Source organism: Sinocyclocheilus rhinocerous, unplaced genomic scaffold, assembly GCF_001515625.1.
Source record: "Sinocyclocheilus rhinocerous isolate Xijiao unplaced genomic scaffold, SAMN03320098_v1.1 scaffold24, whole genome shotgun sequence".
Taxonomy (NCBI): domain Eukaryota; kingdom Metazoa; phylum Chordata; class Actinopteri; order Cypriniformes; family Cyprinidae; genus Sinocyclocheilus; species Sinocyclocheilus rhinocerous.
In genome coordinates this window covers 1,633,888-1,651,592 of record NW_015647124.1, presented here as the reverse complement: position 1 = coordinate 1,651,592, position 17,705 = coordinate 1,633,888, and the positions used below count along the sequence as shown (strand labels likewise).

The 17,705-nt window shown below is 38.6% G+C and overlaps 1 protein-coding gene across 4 annotated transcripts in view; it reads left to right on the top strand.

Moving 5' to 3' along the window:
* The window catches only part of kansl1a (KAT8 regulatory NSL complex subunit 1a), a 21,271-nt gene extending 6,516 nt beyond the window's left edge, over positions 1-14,755 (top strand). For 2 of the 4 annotated variants that reach the window (XM_016513324.1, XM_016513325.1), the window contains exons 3-14: positions 7,131-7,272; positions 7,413-7,555; positions 7,918-8,053; positions 8,156-8,327; positions 9,298-9,483; positions 9,573-9,740; positions 10,525-10,655; positions 11,727-11,845; positions 12,664-12,721; positions 12,831-12,943; positions 13,021-13,279; positions 14,369-14,723. In XM_016513324.1, the coding sequence (XP_016368810.1) occupies positions 7,131-7,272; positions 7,413-7,555; positions 7,918-8,053; positions 8,156-8,327; positions 9,298-9,483; positions 9,573-9,740; positions 10,525-10,655; positions 11,727-11,845; positions 12,664-12,721; positions 12,831-12,943; positions 13,021-13,279; positions 14,369-14,521 (1,780 nt within the window). In that variant the 3' untranslated portion in view covers positions 14,522-14,723. Of the gene's footprint in view, positions 1-7,130; positions 7,273-7,412; positions 7,556-7,917; positions 8,054-8,155; positions 8,328-9,297; positions 9,484-9,572; positions 9,741-10,524; positions 10,656-11,726; positions 11,846-12,663; positions 12,722-12,830; positions 12,944-13,020; positions 13,280-14,368 lie in introns of all 4 variants that reach the window. The other 2 variants (XM_016513326.1, XM_016513328.1) reach the window with 2 other exon arrangements.
* The last annotated feature ends 2,950 nt before the right edge of the window (positions 14,756-17,705 follow it).

The window sequence follows — 17,705 nt, the reverse complement described above, 5'->3', positions numbered from 1 at the left end:
AAAGGCCCTGCACAAATCTGTTTTGAGACTAGGCTACTTTTTAAAAGTGCACAATGATAACTTTTGACAACGTTTAATTCTGGTGCGAAAATAATTAATATCTATAGCGCATGAGCACAGAGAGATTTGTGAGTGCACAGGACACAGTATGAGTGAGAGGAGAGACTCGTTTTAAGTGCGCGCACTCTCTCCGGGCGAGAGCAGCATGTATCTGAGCGAGAGCAAAGGAAATCCGCGCGCGAGCGGAGAGATTCGCGCATTATATTAATGTGCTTTTGCCGCTACACTTATGCGCTCTCGACATTTGTCATTAAAATAACGCCATAATATCCCCTCCCTTTCTGTTAGGTAAAGAAAGCTGCAACAGTTGAGAGTGTTTTTGGTTAAGTGCATCATGCAAAGTACACTTTCTCTTTTTGGAATTTTCACTGTGAATACACTGCTCAACACAGTGCAAAATGGCATAGAATAGCGCATAAGTGCGTGATTTGGGATGCATTTTCTGATTTAGTCTCATCAAACCATTGCACAGCATCACTATGGTGAAGCAGGCACATTATGTGGGCTGATCACAGGAGCCCCAAGGGAGCGTGGGGGTATGTGTCTGACTAGGCCTGTGTGTTCATGCCCTGAACCTTGTAGAGAGTCACTGTTAATTTCCAGTCCGCAAACCATTGCACAGCATCACTATGGTGAAGCAGGCACATTATGTGGGCTGATCACAGGAGCCCCAAGGGAGCGTGGGGGTATGTGTCTGACTGTAGGCCTGTGTGTTCATGCCCTGAACCTTGTAGAGAGTCACTGTTAATTTCCAGTCCAACCTTGTTTGTACAGTGAGATCATAGATCTTGTTGTCATAACGCAGTCTAGTCTAAAGTCATTTCAGCTATCCTCCTTGGCTGTGGTCTTATTTAGAAAATTCAGCAAGGTTAAATTTCCTGTTTGGCCCCTGAGGAAGAGTCTGATTCATTTTATTTGAAAATAGAGAGGGTGAAACTGAGAACCCTGATGTTTTTGTTAATATTAAAATCAAAGTAAACCATGGGTGATGGATAAAAAAGCAGAGCAGAGAATAACAGTTTAAGCATTGTTAGCTCAGAAGCACATGCATTTCAGACTCCTTGAAGTTGAAAAATAGGCATTATATAGGTGCTCAAATCCTGTTGCTTTGAAGTTTAGCCCAATGAGCATTTAGATTTTATTTTATTATTTTAATATTCAGGGAGATAAGTTGCTGGAAATTTTTATAGGTTGATTAATTAATGGAAGCTGTTTTAAAAGGAGCCATTTAGCAGCTTGCTGACTTGGCTTTGCACCTTTGACCTAAATAATCAGGCATCCGTGAATGCAGATTTTGGATGTCAAATTTGAGCTCACTGAAACATGCTCTGTTTTTTTTAAACACCACTATCACATGCTTGAATCCATTCAGAGTGTGTGCTTGCTGGCTGAACGCTGATGATGATCCTGCTCTAAATAAGTGACTTTTCAGCCCCGTTTCGTCCTTTGCAGCGCTCTCTGACTAATGTTTCTCGGCACATGTTTATGACATCATGCTGTGATGGTTGGGAAATTAGCCTAGAGCATGAGAAACTGCTGCTTGTTGTCCTCTGACTGCAGTTAAATCAAGATGAATTTAAACTTTGTTCATCTCAGGACATTGATCCCAAACACCCACACTCATTATTGGAAGCTTTTAAAGGGGTCATATGATTTTGCTAAAAAGAACATTATTTTGTGTATTTGTTGTAATGAAATGTGTTTATGCGGTTTAAGGTTAAAAAAACACATTATTTTCCACATACTGTACATTATTGTTTCTCCACTATGCCCCGCCTTTCTGGAACATTTGGGCGGCGTTATGCAAATTTTCCCAGATCGTGACGTAGGTATGTGGGGGTGTGTTAGAACGAGCCGTTTTAGGTAGGCGTGGTTGACTCTTAACTTTTTATAAGGAATATCTCTTTGGATTTGAGACTTTAATCTTTGCAACTTTACAGATCTTCTTTATGCACCAAGAGCTTGCAACACTCCAAAGAGAAAGGAAAAATTGAAATCGCATCATATGACCCCTTTAATGGAACACAGCTGCTATGCAAATAGAAGATTTACTTTTACTGCAATTAAACACCACTTAAATTCACCGAGAGCTGGAGTGACTGCTGGAGCGCTTTACAGAGATGGGGGTTTTAATGGTCTATGCTCAAAAATTGGCTGAAAATTGAAGACAAAAGTTGTTTATTTTCCTTTTACGAGTATGTTGACAGATTGTGGAACAGTGATTGCCTGGTGAATATAATCATGTTAGTCAATCTCTCAAAAACATGTCCAGGTCACATTTCACTTCACATTTACAAAGAAATTAATGAAAAATTGCATTTTGCATGAAGCAAATAAGACTTTAAAGGAGACATATTATGCCCCTTTTTACAATATGTAATATAAGTCTCTGGTGTCCCCAGAATGTGTCTGTGAAGCTTTAGCTCAAAATACTCCACAGATCGTTCATTATATCATTTTGAAAATGCCTATTTGAGTGGAAGCAGAAACACGCTGTTTTTTTGGGCCTGTCTCTTTAAATGCAAATGAGCTGCTGCTCCCCGCCCCCTTTTCCAGAATAGAGCTACGCCATTACAGCTCGTACCTGCTAAAAAAACCCATATGAGTTTAAACTTATGATACAAGGTTTTCTGAGAGCACACACCCGAAGCACACGGACAGAAAGCGGCCACCACACAGCATGTGAGTACTAAACTAAGTTCTCATTCACACACAGGTTTACGTAAAAAAACGTCGGTTATGTCTGTGAAGGTAAACAGCTGGGAAATAAATCTCATAGCACTTAAAACCTGGAAAAGTCAGATTTTCATGATATGTCACCTTTAAGATATACAAGGGTAGTTCACCATAAAATGAAAGTTTGGTCATAATTTTCTTACCCACATTTAACTCTGTATGACTTACTTTCTTCCTTGGAACATAAAAAGAAATTTTGAGAAATGTCTGAGGTTTTGTCCATACAATGGAAGTCAGTGGTCACAAAAACTTCATACAGGTTTGGAATGACATTTTCTACCAGAAATACTGTAATACATATATTTCATTTATGATAAAGAGAGTATAAACTGAAAGGGAAAAGTTACCCCAACATATTCTTGACAAGAGATTCACATGTGGTATGTGAGAAAACACAGAGCTAATCAGGAAGTGCCTTTTTTGATCTGATAAAGGCTAGTATTAGTTTATTTGTTTGTGTTTGAGAAATATGAGCCAGATGCAGTCCTTCATGCATAAACTGTGCATTCATAATATCCCCCCAAATCTGCTGTTGGCCTTTGACAGAAGCTGATGTATTTGGGTATGTGTGCCCCTAGAAACCATCATAAACACTTGTCATGTTGTCAGGACTTTCAGGATTTTCCTTGTTTTCTGTTTTTTTGTCTCCTCTGTCACATCTCTCTCTCTCCCATTCAGCAGTCTTTCTTCACCATTGTCCTCTTATGTTCTTCCTCCTCCCATTCTCACTGTCTGAGCCGTGCCCACTCGTGTTACGTAACCTTTTCCTCTCTCACTTTCTCAGATGTTCTCTTTCTTTTCGTCTTGCATTCCTCCACCCCTTTTCACCATCTTTCCCCCATAATTCCTCTGCATTTCTCTGCCAAGCCTAACCACCTCACATACTTCTCTATTTATCCTCTCTCCCTTTCTCTCCATCCATCTGTTCCATTCTTGCTTTCGTCCTTGCTCGTGCTTGTGCGTCATGACTCAAGAATTACAGCTGTGCTTTCAACCCCCATAGAAAACATGCATCATATTTGTGTGGATTCTTTCTGATTCATGTATTTCCCCCTTGTTCTACAAACATACATTTACAGCTAGGTCTGTATTTGGGAAAAAAAATCTCCAAATACAGAAAGAAAAAAAAATACAAATACAAAAATCAGTCAAACAGTGTTTTTTTTATTTAAAGTAGTAATAAAAATAATATTATAATTAAAATGCGATAATAATAATAATTATAATTATTATTACTAAAATAAAAATGTGACCCTGGACCACAAAACCAGTCATAAGGGTCATTTTTTTAATTGAGTACAATTAAGTAATTGAATACAAAATATCTTCATGGAACATGATCTTTACTTAATATCCTAATGATTTTTGGCATAAAAGAAAAATCAATAATTTTGACCCATACAATGTATTTTTGGCTATTGCTACAAATATACCCCAGCGACTTAAGACTGCTTTTGTGTTCCAGGGTCACAAATGACTAAAAACAAAAGAATTATCACTATTGTAACATTTAACTGTAAAATTAAAAAATATACAACTGTAAAATTACATTTACTAATAATTTACTAATATTACAATCACTCATATTCATAGCCTAATTTCTTTTTTAAATTTTAAGCATGCATAATTTTAATGCAAAGACCGAGCCACACTGAGACGCTGCAAACACTGGCGGATAATGAGCTGCTCATGTACACATGAACACAGTGCTGCGCTTCGCTGTGAAACATGCATTGCACTAAGCCATATCATGATATCAGTTATAATTTGATTAATCACACAGCCCTACTTGCAGCTCTGTTCCAGAATTTAGTTATTTGCTAATGCTAATATTGGAATCACTTGCAAGACGAGCATCCTATGAAGAGTGTAGTTTGTTCAAGTCTTATTTCAGTTAGCATGCTGCCTTGAAAGGCAACTGCTTATGCAGGCAGCAGACAAGACCGCTTACTAGACACACTATCATATCGTAGTGAAGTTCATCCCTCCCTGTTATAATTGCTTTCATTTTCTCTTGAACCTAAAATACAGTGTAACTCTTAATCTATATGAGTGAAAAATAACAGGCAGGGCTCCATATAAAACAGTTTGCTAAGCCAGCGTGTCAGTCGGCTGGTATTTATCGGTGTTTTGGTTCATCCAGTCCCACCGTCTCACAGTCTGAAAGCCAAGAACAAAGGCAGCAGAGCATTTATGCTAAACGGCTCTGTCTTTGTACTCCCTCCATCAGCCCAATGTGATTTATGAAACACAATTACGAGATGATTCACTTCACAGCAGGCACAGTGAGGGAGGACGACTCCTTTGTTGTCGTTCTCCCCTTCGTCCAAAATCACACGTGCACGTATGGAAGAGTAGATGACAACAATTAAAGGGATAGTTCATCCAAAAATGTAAATTCTGTTATCATTTACACACCCTCAAACCTGTATGAATGTATTTTGTCTGTTGAACACAAAAGAAGATATTTTGAAGAATGCTGGTAAACAGTTGGCGGTAGCCATTGACTTTCATTGTATGAAGAAATACTATGAATACTATGAAAAATACTGGAATTCAGTGGCTACCGTCAACTGTTTGTTACCAGCGTTTGGAACAACTTGAGAGTTGTTTTCATTTTTGGGTGAATTATCCCTTTAAGCAATTGTTACATAAAGAATATAGTCGCTGATAAAGGGTCTGTCGATGGTCCCACTACACATGCGCTCCATTGACTTCCATTCATATGCATTCGCAAACACAAGCTCATACTAAGAAGTTTCGCATTTCGCTGCGTTCCGGAGTTAAAGTTTGAACTCTGACCTGTGAATTTGTATCATGTGAAGACATGTGAACAAAAGAAGAATGATGCATCACGTATCATTGTCGGTTTGCGGTGTATATTGTATGCAATTTATTATTTAATTGTTTAATTTATGTTTTCAAAAAGACGCCGGATAGCATGGCGTCATATCATAACCGGTGTTCTTGAAATTTTTGCAAGCTCGAAGTCTAGTGTGAATGCGGCTAAAATGGGCTGCAGTAAACCAGTATGAATAATTTGGTCACTTTATTTGGAGCAGGACTCAGTGGCACCCTCTGTAGGCTCTTGAAGTTAAACTACATGTAAGTGAGCAGCAGTTTTCTGTCGGGGATTTGTTGCGCCGCGCCGCTCACGTCCGTAGACACGGTGTAACATTGGTTTTGCTTTGTTTCACAGAACTAATCGTTGCCTGGGTTGCGTACGTATATGTGGGGCGGAGCTATCAAAATAGGGGCAAGACCCTTTTGGGGTAGGGGCGTGTTTGTTTTGGTGATTTCAAATATCAACATTGGCTACCAGAAATCCCTTACTTTGCCTTTAATCAACCTTTATCACAAAATAAATGTGACCATCTTGCTGTACCTTATCCCATTATCCCACTACTTGTTGAATAATTAACTAGGCCTAAATAAATGTTGATTTGAGTTCAAATGAATGCAATACCAGTCAGAACAGAGTATTCCAGTGAGCAGCGTAATAATATTGAATATCCCATGTGTGATGGAGGTTCATAGGGCTCAGTGGTGCACATGTAAATTTCCCCTCGTTTATCTTGTCACAGCGAGTTGCCGGGTTCCACGTGGGCAAATGTGAGTGGCTGCGTGTGAGGGCGGGCACAGTGTGTATTCTGAGGCTCGACGCTGTGGGAATGTGCTGAGAGGAACTTTGCCATGAGATGGTGGTGTGCTTTTATGTAGGGTGTACCGCTCACACTACAGGAGTGTGTTTATCATGAAGCCCTGATTAACCAGTATGAACAACCAGTTTCACGTTTGTAGTCACAACACCAGCCCATCACACAAAATTACACCTTGCGCTTGCAGTGTTATGAAACAAAATGATTCATATTCATGTTTTGGTCATATCGCCCACCCCTCGATATACTTTCCCTTTCCTGCCTTCTCTTGGTTGCAAAGGAAGTTAAAAAGGAAGTTTAAAATCAAGCTGACAAGTGTCATTTTGTGGGACTGTTACATTAAAACTACTGACTGTATTTAACTGTATTGATTCATAATGTGGAGTCTGTAAGTGACATGTAAAGATGAGTCTGTGTACTGAATGTTTAACAGTGCCGTCTATGTGTTAAACTCGTTATTTCAATCGAGATGACTGATTTCTTTTGTAATCTGGACCATCAGAGCTGGAAAAGTCAAGAGAGAAAAATCCTGAGGGTTTCCTGTTTGTTTTAAATCCAGTTTTTACTTGAAGTAAACAGAGCTAACCCTCGAATGGCTCTCCTAGTTAGCTAAACAACTAAATGTCTAACTTGTTTAAAACATGTTTAACTGGATTGTTCACTTTTCTCTCTCAGATGGAGAAGAGCAGAAGGGCGCTTTGCCAGGGAAAGAGCCACAATCATCAGTCACTGGACATGGCTGCAGGCTCAGATATCAGACCTGGAGTACCGCATCCGACAGCAGGTCGATATCTACCGCCAGCTCCGCGCCAGCAAGGTTAGCAGAGCCTTGATATCTACTGTGTTTGTGTTATAAGACAAAAACAGCATCCAGGTTCAGGACTGTTCGGAATCGGGAATTAGTTTATTGGAATTTGGCTGTATATAAAGTTTTTTTTTTTTGCATGCTCTCTGCAGGGTCTTGTGGAGCTGGGAGACTCCGTCCCTTCCTGCCAGAGAACCGAGACTAATGAGAATGTCCTAACCTCAGCAACATCCCATAATTTCACAGAATCCCAGTCTCGTTTGACAGACACATCTGAGAATGACATCTCCGTTAGGTTTGGACAAATTTTATATTGTGTCGGCGTAAATATTTGAATTTATTATAAATTGTTACCGTTTGCTAACATTAGAATAATTTGACCCAGCTTAAATTAAGTGTCTGTAACTTCTATTTACCCTATATATATGTTTTTGATGTAAGTACACAATAGCTGAATATAAAGTGGGGCCTAATAATGTTATATTAACATTACCAAACATTTATTAGTGAAGTATAAAATACAGTCAATCGGCCATTATTGCAAAATGAACTCAGACAGGGTGAATTCAGTGGGGTCTTGTATCAGCATAGATTCATATTATCCATTGGCTTGGCAAAAACTGGATTTTACATTGTTTCCACTTTTTCTTATTTCAGTAGCGTGACAGAAATGTCCGGCACATGCCCATCAAATCTGGACAGCAGCTGTACCTCCGCACGAACACGCCCACTGTTGACCTGCAGGAGACGACGTCTTATCCACCCGAACACTGTCCACAATCTCAACGGCAAGGTGTGTTTGTGTGAAGTTTATTAGTATGAATGTATCAATATTCCAGGAGTCCATTTTGCTGATTTTGAAGTGTATCTGAAGTGAGTGTCCTTCTTTTATCAGGTTCAGAGAGTGTCTTTTTCACCTCTATGTGTGTGTGAAGTCAACGGCTCATGTGTCATGTGTGGCGGTGCTCCTCCCCTCTCCAAACCAGACTTACCATTTGATCGCCCTCTGCTGGAGAGAGTCGCACATCAAGACTGCAGCATCCACCCCATTCTGTCCATGCAATCAGGTGAGATGCACATGCACAGTCAGATACAATTAGAGCTAACAACTATTTTCAGATTTTTCTGCAATTTTATATATATATATAAATAGTATAGTGATATCACTGATTTCACTAAAAATGGTTTTACTATATCAAGTGATTTAAAAAAAGTGTGTATATGCATGTTTTTTAAAATTTTTTATTAAAGATATTTTAGAATTTGATATATCTATATATAGGGCTGGGTGATAAAACGATAACGATAATTATCGAGATATCATTTTAAAACTCTAAACAGAGTAATTAAATTTCACCATATAAAAATTAGGTAGTTACAATACAGATGAACATAAATTTACATCTGCATCCTAACTCAAGCTACCACTACTGTCAACTCAAGCTACTGTCAAATGTGCATTTCTAAGAAACAAAAAAATGTAATATTGTTAATACTGCAGCCTGCACTCCAAACTGTGCATGAGTGCATACCTGTTTCATGATTTGAAACGACGGCAGAAACTAAGAAAGGTAAAGATATTTTAAGGAAAAATGACTAGAAAAGTGTGAATAATTCAAAAACTTGAAGTGTTTGTAATGTTCTGACCCTAAAGAGTAGTTTAAAACCACAATTAATGGTCTGGTTTCTACAACTCTGCAAAAATCTGCCTTTGAACTTGAAAGAATAAAGATGCTAAATTTATTATGATAATTATCGATATCAACTGAGTTTTGGCCATATTGCCCAGCCCTATATATATATATATATATATATATATATATATACATACAGTACAGTTATATATATATATATATATATATATATATATATACAGTACATTTATATATATATAATATATATATATTTATTTTTATATATATATATATTCACAGATTAAAAAAAACTAAAATCACAGATTATCAGTTTCCTAGATTTGTTAAATTGTAATGATTCTGTCTAAAAGATTTTCTCTTTTCCTCCTCTGGTTGGTCTCAGATGTGGCTCTCAGCTTACAATTGCAGAAGGTTTTGAGGTCTCATTGGCAGACTCGTCCGTTTGACCGGATCAAACCACTCAAGAAGATCTCTCTGAAACACAAGCTCTCCATCACACCATCATCATCATCCTCCTTCCTCTCCAAACACAAATTCAGACTATCAAACCCACATGCGGCTGCAGTCCGTAAGTAGTACACACGCATTGATACTCACAGCCACTGACTGTGACACAGTGACTGAAATCATTCATTTTTAATTATTTCTCTTTGTCAGGATTGGCCCGTCACAAGAGCAGGTCGGAGAGGCTGCACAGGCAGCGAGTGGACAACATCTCATGTGTCCCAAAACCGGACACACTCACACCCTGCCGGCCGGATCGTGTGCTGGACCGTAGTCACAGCAGGAAGAGGGTCAGAGAGCATTCACTGGACAGAGCAGACTGTGAGTGCACCGCTTTCCATACATACATGACCCTAAATATGTTTTAAACGGCCATTTCTAATTAATGCTTTTGGTTAATTACTGACAGCGGCATAAAATAAAACATGCAGCCATAAAATCTAATTTCAGTAGATTCAGGGTTGGAAATTAATGGGGCTTGGAGCAAAATGCCACCGAAATAAATTCAAGATATGTGGGCAAATAATGTCCCTGCACAATTAAACTAAAACAATTAAGACCGTTGCGGTTAAAGTGAAATGTGAAAATGAATAAAAAGTGTTGATTATGGCATTACATTTAGATCTGCAGACATTGCACCAATGATTTCTTTTTTTATGCATTGTTTTGTGCATTGTTGAGCATTATAACCAATCACAGATGTGTCTTTTGAGTGCATGAATGGACAATCAAATCATTATTTTTGTGTAATCTGTTAATTAACATTAGTAATCATTGTTACAGTATCAAGGGCAATAATCGACAATAATTATTTTTGTCATAATATTGCAGCCCTACCCTGTAATGAGTTCCTATTAATTTAATTAACCATTTAATTATGCAATCATAAAAATTGTTCTTACAAATGTAAAGAATCCCCCTGGAAATCAATTGCAGGGAGCAAATATTGTCTCTTAATGGAAAAGTTCATTTTGACCCTGGTACCGAACAGCTCAGTGAGACCAACACACCGTTAATGGCCATAGTTTTGAAATTAAATGGTCAGTAAGCACATATGGGTGTCTTATATATATTTTTCCCATTTTTTCCCCCTCTTCTCATATAGCACCAAAGGTGGTGATGGATGCAGGCAGTCCGTGTCCTTCTCTGTCCAGCCTTCACTCCTCCAACACCAGTCCCCTGACCAGACAGCTCTCCCTCCCCGTTGAGAGCAGCACTCCTCTGGGAAACAGCGTGGTATGTTCATTATTTTCTTTACAATAGGTTTGATCTCAGCCAAAAGCGCTCTGACATGTGGCACAGTTAAACTTTGAGCGACTTGAGTTTGTGGCTCTTCACAGTCCCGTCCTTTCCCACTTTGCTTGCTATCCACTCGCAGTATACTGTCTAATAATGGCAAAAATACACCAAAATAAATCTTAGCGCATAGTCCTTAAGTCTTAAATTTTTTATTTTTTTATCAAATTTAAGGTCATAAAACCTCTTAAATGGTACTTAATAAAAAGGGCATACATTTACGGACGGAAGAACAGGAATCATAATATGGTCTAATGTTGACTGTTAAACTTTATAAACACATTATTTTTCAAATACTGTACATTATTGTAGGTCCTCTATGCCCCGCCTCTCTCAAACGCTTTGTTTGCTACAAAGTCACTCCTTCCGACAAGAGCAGTCTGCTCTGATTGGCCAGCTGACCCAGTGCATTGTGATTGGCCGAACACCGCAAGCACTCGTCGGAAATGTAAAGCCCCTTACCATAATCGCGAGCTTCAGCTTTCAAAGTAAATATCAAGACAGTTAATAATGTCGTTAGTTTTACTATCAGTTCAAGCCCGAAAGGGCAACAGAGTCGCGTGACAGACACAGTGATGAAGCTGGTATGTGTTTGCAGTACACAAGCCACGGTTAAGACAGCTGACACCACTTCTGTTGTAAGTAATTTTAAAGATTCCTAAATGCATCTACTTTCGGAAGGCTAAATAAAGTGCTTTTGCTTTCGCCTAGAAACACACAGCGTCTCCCTGACATGGCTGCTTCAACACTAACTGCGGTTACTGAAACCACGCCTTCTTTCTTTGCGTGCACATTTGGGCGGCATTATGCAAATATTTCCACATAGTGAGGTAGATATGTGGGGGCGTGTTAGAATGAGCCGTTTAAGGAAAACTTGAAATCGCATCATATGACCCCTTTAAACAAATGTCAGCATTGTACATTCAAAGTCGGAATACGGTGCTGTCGCTTTTTGAACAGCTCATGTGTTCACTTTTCATTCATGACTTGTATTTTTCTTGTTTTATACAGCCCATACGGAGAAGAAGAGGCGAGAGTCCGTTTGATATCAACAACATCGTCATTCCAATGTCAGTGGCCGCCACCACCAGAGTGGAGAAACTTCAGTACAAGGAAATTCTCACACCGAGGTGTGTCTCCAAGTCTTAGTCCACCATTCATTCATTTCACTCTATAAAGCTGGCTGTATCATATTTGATATGCAAATGTACAAGTCCTACAATTTATTAACATGATCAAAACTCCATGATCAAAACCTGTTGTACACAATCTTCTCGACTGATTGATAGTTTAGACTTTTTTAGCAAGTAAAAGGCCTCTCAGTATAATTGTAAAATATCCCCTTTCAGGTGTCTTTTTGCTGTGAAATAATTTTTATGAAGTAAATGTATGAATAGCTTTTATATTAGTAATATTTCAAGATAAACACTTACTGGACTGAAGTAACTTGGGTTTACTTGACTATTCATACATATTATATATATTTTATTTTATTATTATTATTTTAGAAAAATCATCAAAGAGAAAATAAGGCATATAATGCATCAGGCCTGAGAGGAACGTTTATTTGTCCATCTCTCAATCATCATTGTATTGCATTGCGTTATATGGTTTGCCCCCACAATAAAAGCTACGGTTTTGATCATGAAACTATTAAGCATTAAATATCATCTTATGACGTATTATTGGGAGGTATAGAGTGGCAACTGATATTTATATCATTTTATGTAAGTAGTCTGTTATACTGTTGTAAAGATTTACATTATAAGCTATCAGAACTTTATAAGCTATTCTCACTATATCATACTATATGGACCATAAAATCCTGATGTATCAAATATGATACTAAGCGAAAAACACATGCCAACTGAGATTTTTTTTAGATTTTGATTAAAAATGTTCCATTTCAAATATATCTGCTCGTTACACTTATTTCTCTGTTGTTCAGATGGAGGGAAGTGGACATTTTAGCCAAACCACTGGCAGAGGAAGACACTAACATCCCGGTATAACAGCCTTCTATTTTTTTTTCTCCACTCATTTCATAATATGTATTCCAATTCATCCTCTTGTCGATCCTTATTAGTGATGTGCCCTAATGATTCATCCGTATAGGTGGAGGACCTATCAGATGCCACGTTCACTAAACTCCACCAGCCGTTAGAGGAGCAGGAGCGCTCTCGCTGGCGATGGACGGCTCTCGCACCCGGCAAGAGGAGAGGCAGCAGGTACCTACCCTATTTGATCTTACCAGACAAAATTTTTCCTGTTTTGTGAGGTTATAGTTAACCATGTCGTTCCTCAGGTCCTATAAATCCCTGGACGGGCGAACGACACCATCAATAGTGGGAACGAATCCTTCGACGCCTCAGCCCTCATCCCCGGACGCAAGTCACTTCCACATCCTGCAGGACTACGGGCCGGTGCCGTCACCCCTGAGCCCACCCAGCCCCGACACGCCCTGCTCCCGTGACGCACACACACCTCACACCAGAGACACACACAGACTGCTGTACAGTGAAGACACATGCGGTTCCACTTCAGACTGCACCTTTGAGGAGACGGTAACACGCGTGTTCTCCTGCCATTTTCATGATCATCATCCTACTCATTTTCTCCACAGAAAAAATATACTGTTTTATTTTACATTCTGCTTTCTAAAGAGCAGTCTAAAATCAATGCAAATGATTATATTGCAAGCGGTAGTATTTTGGGAAAAGTGTTTATCTTTGTTGAGTTCATCTCATCGCCACTGTTGCAGCTTATTCAATTAACTGAACATTTTTACCTTCAGCTAACATTTAATAGTGGGTATGAAAAATGAACTGTCAGCTTAATACAAAGTAAGAAATATTTAAATAATTCCATTTTTTTTTCTTTTACTTTTATGGCTTTACAGGACCAGTGTGAAAAACAATTGTAATTTTGCAATATTTTGAAACATTGTTTTTATAAAATTACATTTTTCTCACACAACATAAATAAGTCTTTATACATAAAAATACACTGCCATTTAGTTAAAAGTTTGGGGTCGGTTTTGAAAAGAGTCTCTTCAAAAATATAGTAAAAACTGTAATTTTATGAAATATGGTTACAATTTAAAATAACTTTTTTTTTAAATGTAATTTATTCCTGTGGTGCAAAGCTAAATTTTCAGCGCATCATTACTCGTCTTCAGTGTCACATGATCCTTCAGAAATCATTCTAATATGCTGATTTGCTGCTCAATTATTAGTTATTGTTGATGCTGAATTATTAATAAAAGTTATTATTGTCAATGTTAAAGACAGTTTGTGCTGATTAATATTTTGTGTTAACTGATCCTTTATTCAGGATTCTCAAAGTTCAAAAGAACAGCATTTATCTTGAAATTTCATTTTATTATAACAATGTTTTACTGTCACTTTTGATCAATTTAATTAAAAACATAAATTCTTACTGACCCTAAAACCGTTGAACAGTAGTATATTTTATGATATTTATATTTAAAATTAATTGCTTTTTTGTTGTTGTTGTTAGTTTGACTTCAAAACTTAACTCTTGTGTTTTGTTTTTTAAATGCCTATGGAGAAAATGAATGAGGAAGATATGTACAACATTTGATTTCTTTACTACAAATGCTATTCTTAATACCCTGTATGTTTTCCTGACAGATGGTCCAGCCCTGGGAACACAGGAGTTTTCCTTTGTCTGAGGACCCGATAGTGGAGCCCGAGATGGACAAGAATCAACTGAGCTTTCCTACAGGCCTCAGAGACAACGCCCACTGCAGGGCGGAGTCAGAGAGTGACGCTTCCTCGCCGTGATGATGAACTGATAAACTAACAGGAACGACCTTAAAACCACACCTCCTATGGCATTAATTGAGAAAAAAACTCATACTAATCAAAACAAACAAACAAAAAAATCTGTCAGGACTTCTGTTGTTTGATATTCAAACATCACCCAATTATTTTCACAGTTTTTAGTGAATATTACCGAACATAGAAAGCTAAACCTGTCTTCTAAAACTCTTTTCTCAGAAGAAAAATGTAAACGAGATGTATGAAAGTTGTTTAAAAAAAAGATTCTGTCGGGACTTCTGTTTGATATTCAAACATCAGCCAATTATTTTCACAGTTTTTAGTGAATATTACCGAACATAGAAAGCTAAACCTGTCTTCTAAAACTCTTTTCTCAGAAGAAAAATGTAAACGAGATGTATGAAAGTTTTTTCCAAATGTTTTCATAGTCAGCTAAATATATCATTGGGACTTAGTGTGGTATTCTAACCTGTCAGGTGAACACTATGTAGTGCACTGTGTAGCAGACTTAAGAGGGCTTGACCAAAGGTTGCCTCTCTGCTGACTTCTATATGTATGCTTGTGTTGTGAAGTGACAAACCAAAACCTGACAAAAGTACTTGTCCGCATTATTCTTGGTTGATGGTCACGTACCAAGCAGAGATCTTCTCCTCAGTTAAAAAGCACTTCACAGGGTGTCAATATCTTGCTCTCTTCCTTGACCCTCCCTTTTGCTGTTTCTTTTTAATTATTTCCCACCAGCATATGAATTATTGCTATGCTGATGTTCATGGCATCATGTATCACGTTACTGGAGAAATTGCAAGCTCTGCAAAACGAAGCCGTTAGTGCACATTAGTTTGGCTCTCACACTTCGGCCCTTACATGTTCCAGGCTTTTTCTACATCATCTGTTGAGATTGTACTTTGTATTCCTTCTTAAAGGAGCCAGATGTTTCACACAGACCTGCCCTTCTCAGGGTTATGCAGTTGTATGGAAACTTGTGTTAACAAGGCATCTGTTTTCCTTCACTTTGTCAGTGTGACCCCATATTAGTGTTCTTATTCCGCACTGTGAGAATCTACTTGCTATGCAACTCAACATTATTTTTGTGGCCCTGTCCTTTTCTTTTTCATACAATCACAATGTCTTTTTTATTTCTTTGATGTGACTTTCTCTTCATAGCTGTTTGAGACAGGTTTCATTGTGATTTAGACCGTTTCAGATGTTAAATCATTTGCAGAAAAAAAGAAAAAGAAAAACACCCTTTTGTAAATAGTACCATTAAAACAAATCAAACTCCATTCAGATTGTACGTCTCATCACTGTGTGCTGTAACACACATGAAACATTTTCCATAAAACAACAAACCATATTGCTTCTGTAATGTAATGTTTCTGACACCTCATCTACATTGGAAGCAAGTGTAAAAACTGATGCTACATCTTGGCTTGTGCTACTCCTGACAACAGGGTAAATGGGTTTTCAGTGGTCACTGATGCACCTGGTGCAGACATGTGAAAGAAATTGCATATTCAGCTATGAAGAAAATAGCAGGACTTGATTTTATCCATCAGGAGATAATTAGATCATGTAGAGGTTACATAGGAGTATGGAGCCATACCTGAATGCTTGCTAATTATTATGGAGGACCACAGGCGTATTCACACCAAGTACAATAACTATAAAGATTTGATTATTCTAATTCTATGAGAATAGCCAATACCACTATTCTCATAGAAGGAATGAAAAAACACTGATAGCCAATCAGAATCCACCAGACATTAAAGAGCTCAAGCATTTAAAGCGGCAGATGACAAAACGGCAGTGCGCTAATAAAATAAACAGAACGATATCTTGAGTTGGTGTGGACGCTAATATAATTATCATCATAGTTATCTTTATAGTTATCATTATTGGTATAAACGGCTTTAGGACTTACCACCTGAAACACTGCCAACACACTGTTGAGAAGACTTTCTGACTGATTGCCATTTAAATTCCTCTATTTGCTGACAATTACTCATTGACAAGATTTTAAGCTGTCAAGGCTGTTTTACCTGAAAAACGGGTTCTCTTTCAAACAGTAGCTTGGTATCTCACTATGGGGAACGCCTCAGGCGTGATAGACTATGGAAGCACCAATCACACCACGTTTGTCCGTAGGGCACACCAATCACAGCTCATGACCAGGAACCCACCCCTCACAATTTGAGTTGAATTACTGAAATAAATGAACTTTTCCACGACATTCTAATTTATTGAGATGCACCTGTATATATCGCTGTGATCCCTGAAATGGCATTCTTGATCTCTTCCCTGTGAAGACTTTCCTTCAGCACCTAAGCTGCACTGCTCCAGTTCACAGATGTACCGTTAAGGTTGACGTTGCCGAACGCAGTGCAGTTACGATCTGTCATGGATTGCTCGTTACGGAGTTTTTCTACTTCGCTTTCAATAGTGCAGTCTCCAATAGCTAACGCGTCAAGGCGAGCTATAAGTCTCTGACTTGTCCACCATGTCGGTGTCTAAGATTGTGCCAGAGAGAGGGAAAGATGCCCCTTCCCGCTCTTGTCCGGTAGAGATCCACATCCGATGTGTATCACTTGCATGGGTGTTAAGCATACTCAGGCTGCACTGGTGGATGCGGAAAGTTGTGCACACTGTCGGGTTATGCTGGCCAGGATCTTGGAAAGGAGGTTTCGGGTGGCCGAATTCTCTAAAGATGATCCGTGTCTCTCGGTGATCCCTCTGGCTAAAGAGGATCTCCCCATGGGATCTTGCTTCGTGGGGGGATATTATGGATTCAGAATCCCCCGAGCTTACGCCGCTTTTCAACCAACAGCTGCTAGAGGAAGCAGCTCTCCTCTTCAGACATGAGCCGGATAATGAGGAGGATGACGCTATCCTGTCTACGGCCCAAGCGTCCAGGCCCATGAGCGCACAGAGTGGTGATCTGCCGTCAAATGTGGTAGATTGTGACTTGGTGGAGGTTTGTAAGTAGAGTCAAGTCAAGTCAAGTCACCTTTATTTGTATAGCGCTTTATACAATACTGGTTGTGTCAAAGCAGCTTTACAGAGTCAAACAGGAAAATAGTTTGTCAATGATGCAAGAAGACAATAACAGAGTCATTTTTCAGGTAAAGTCAGTTCGTTGATGATACAGTGATGTCATCATCCAGTTCAGTTCTCTTCCAATAGTGTCTGT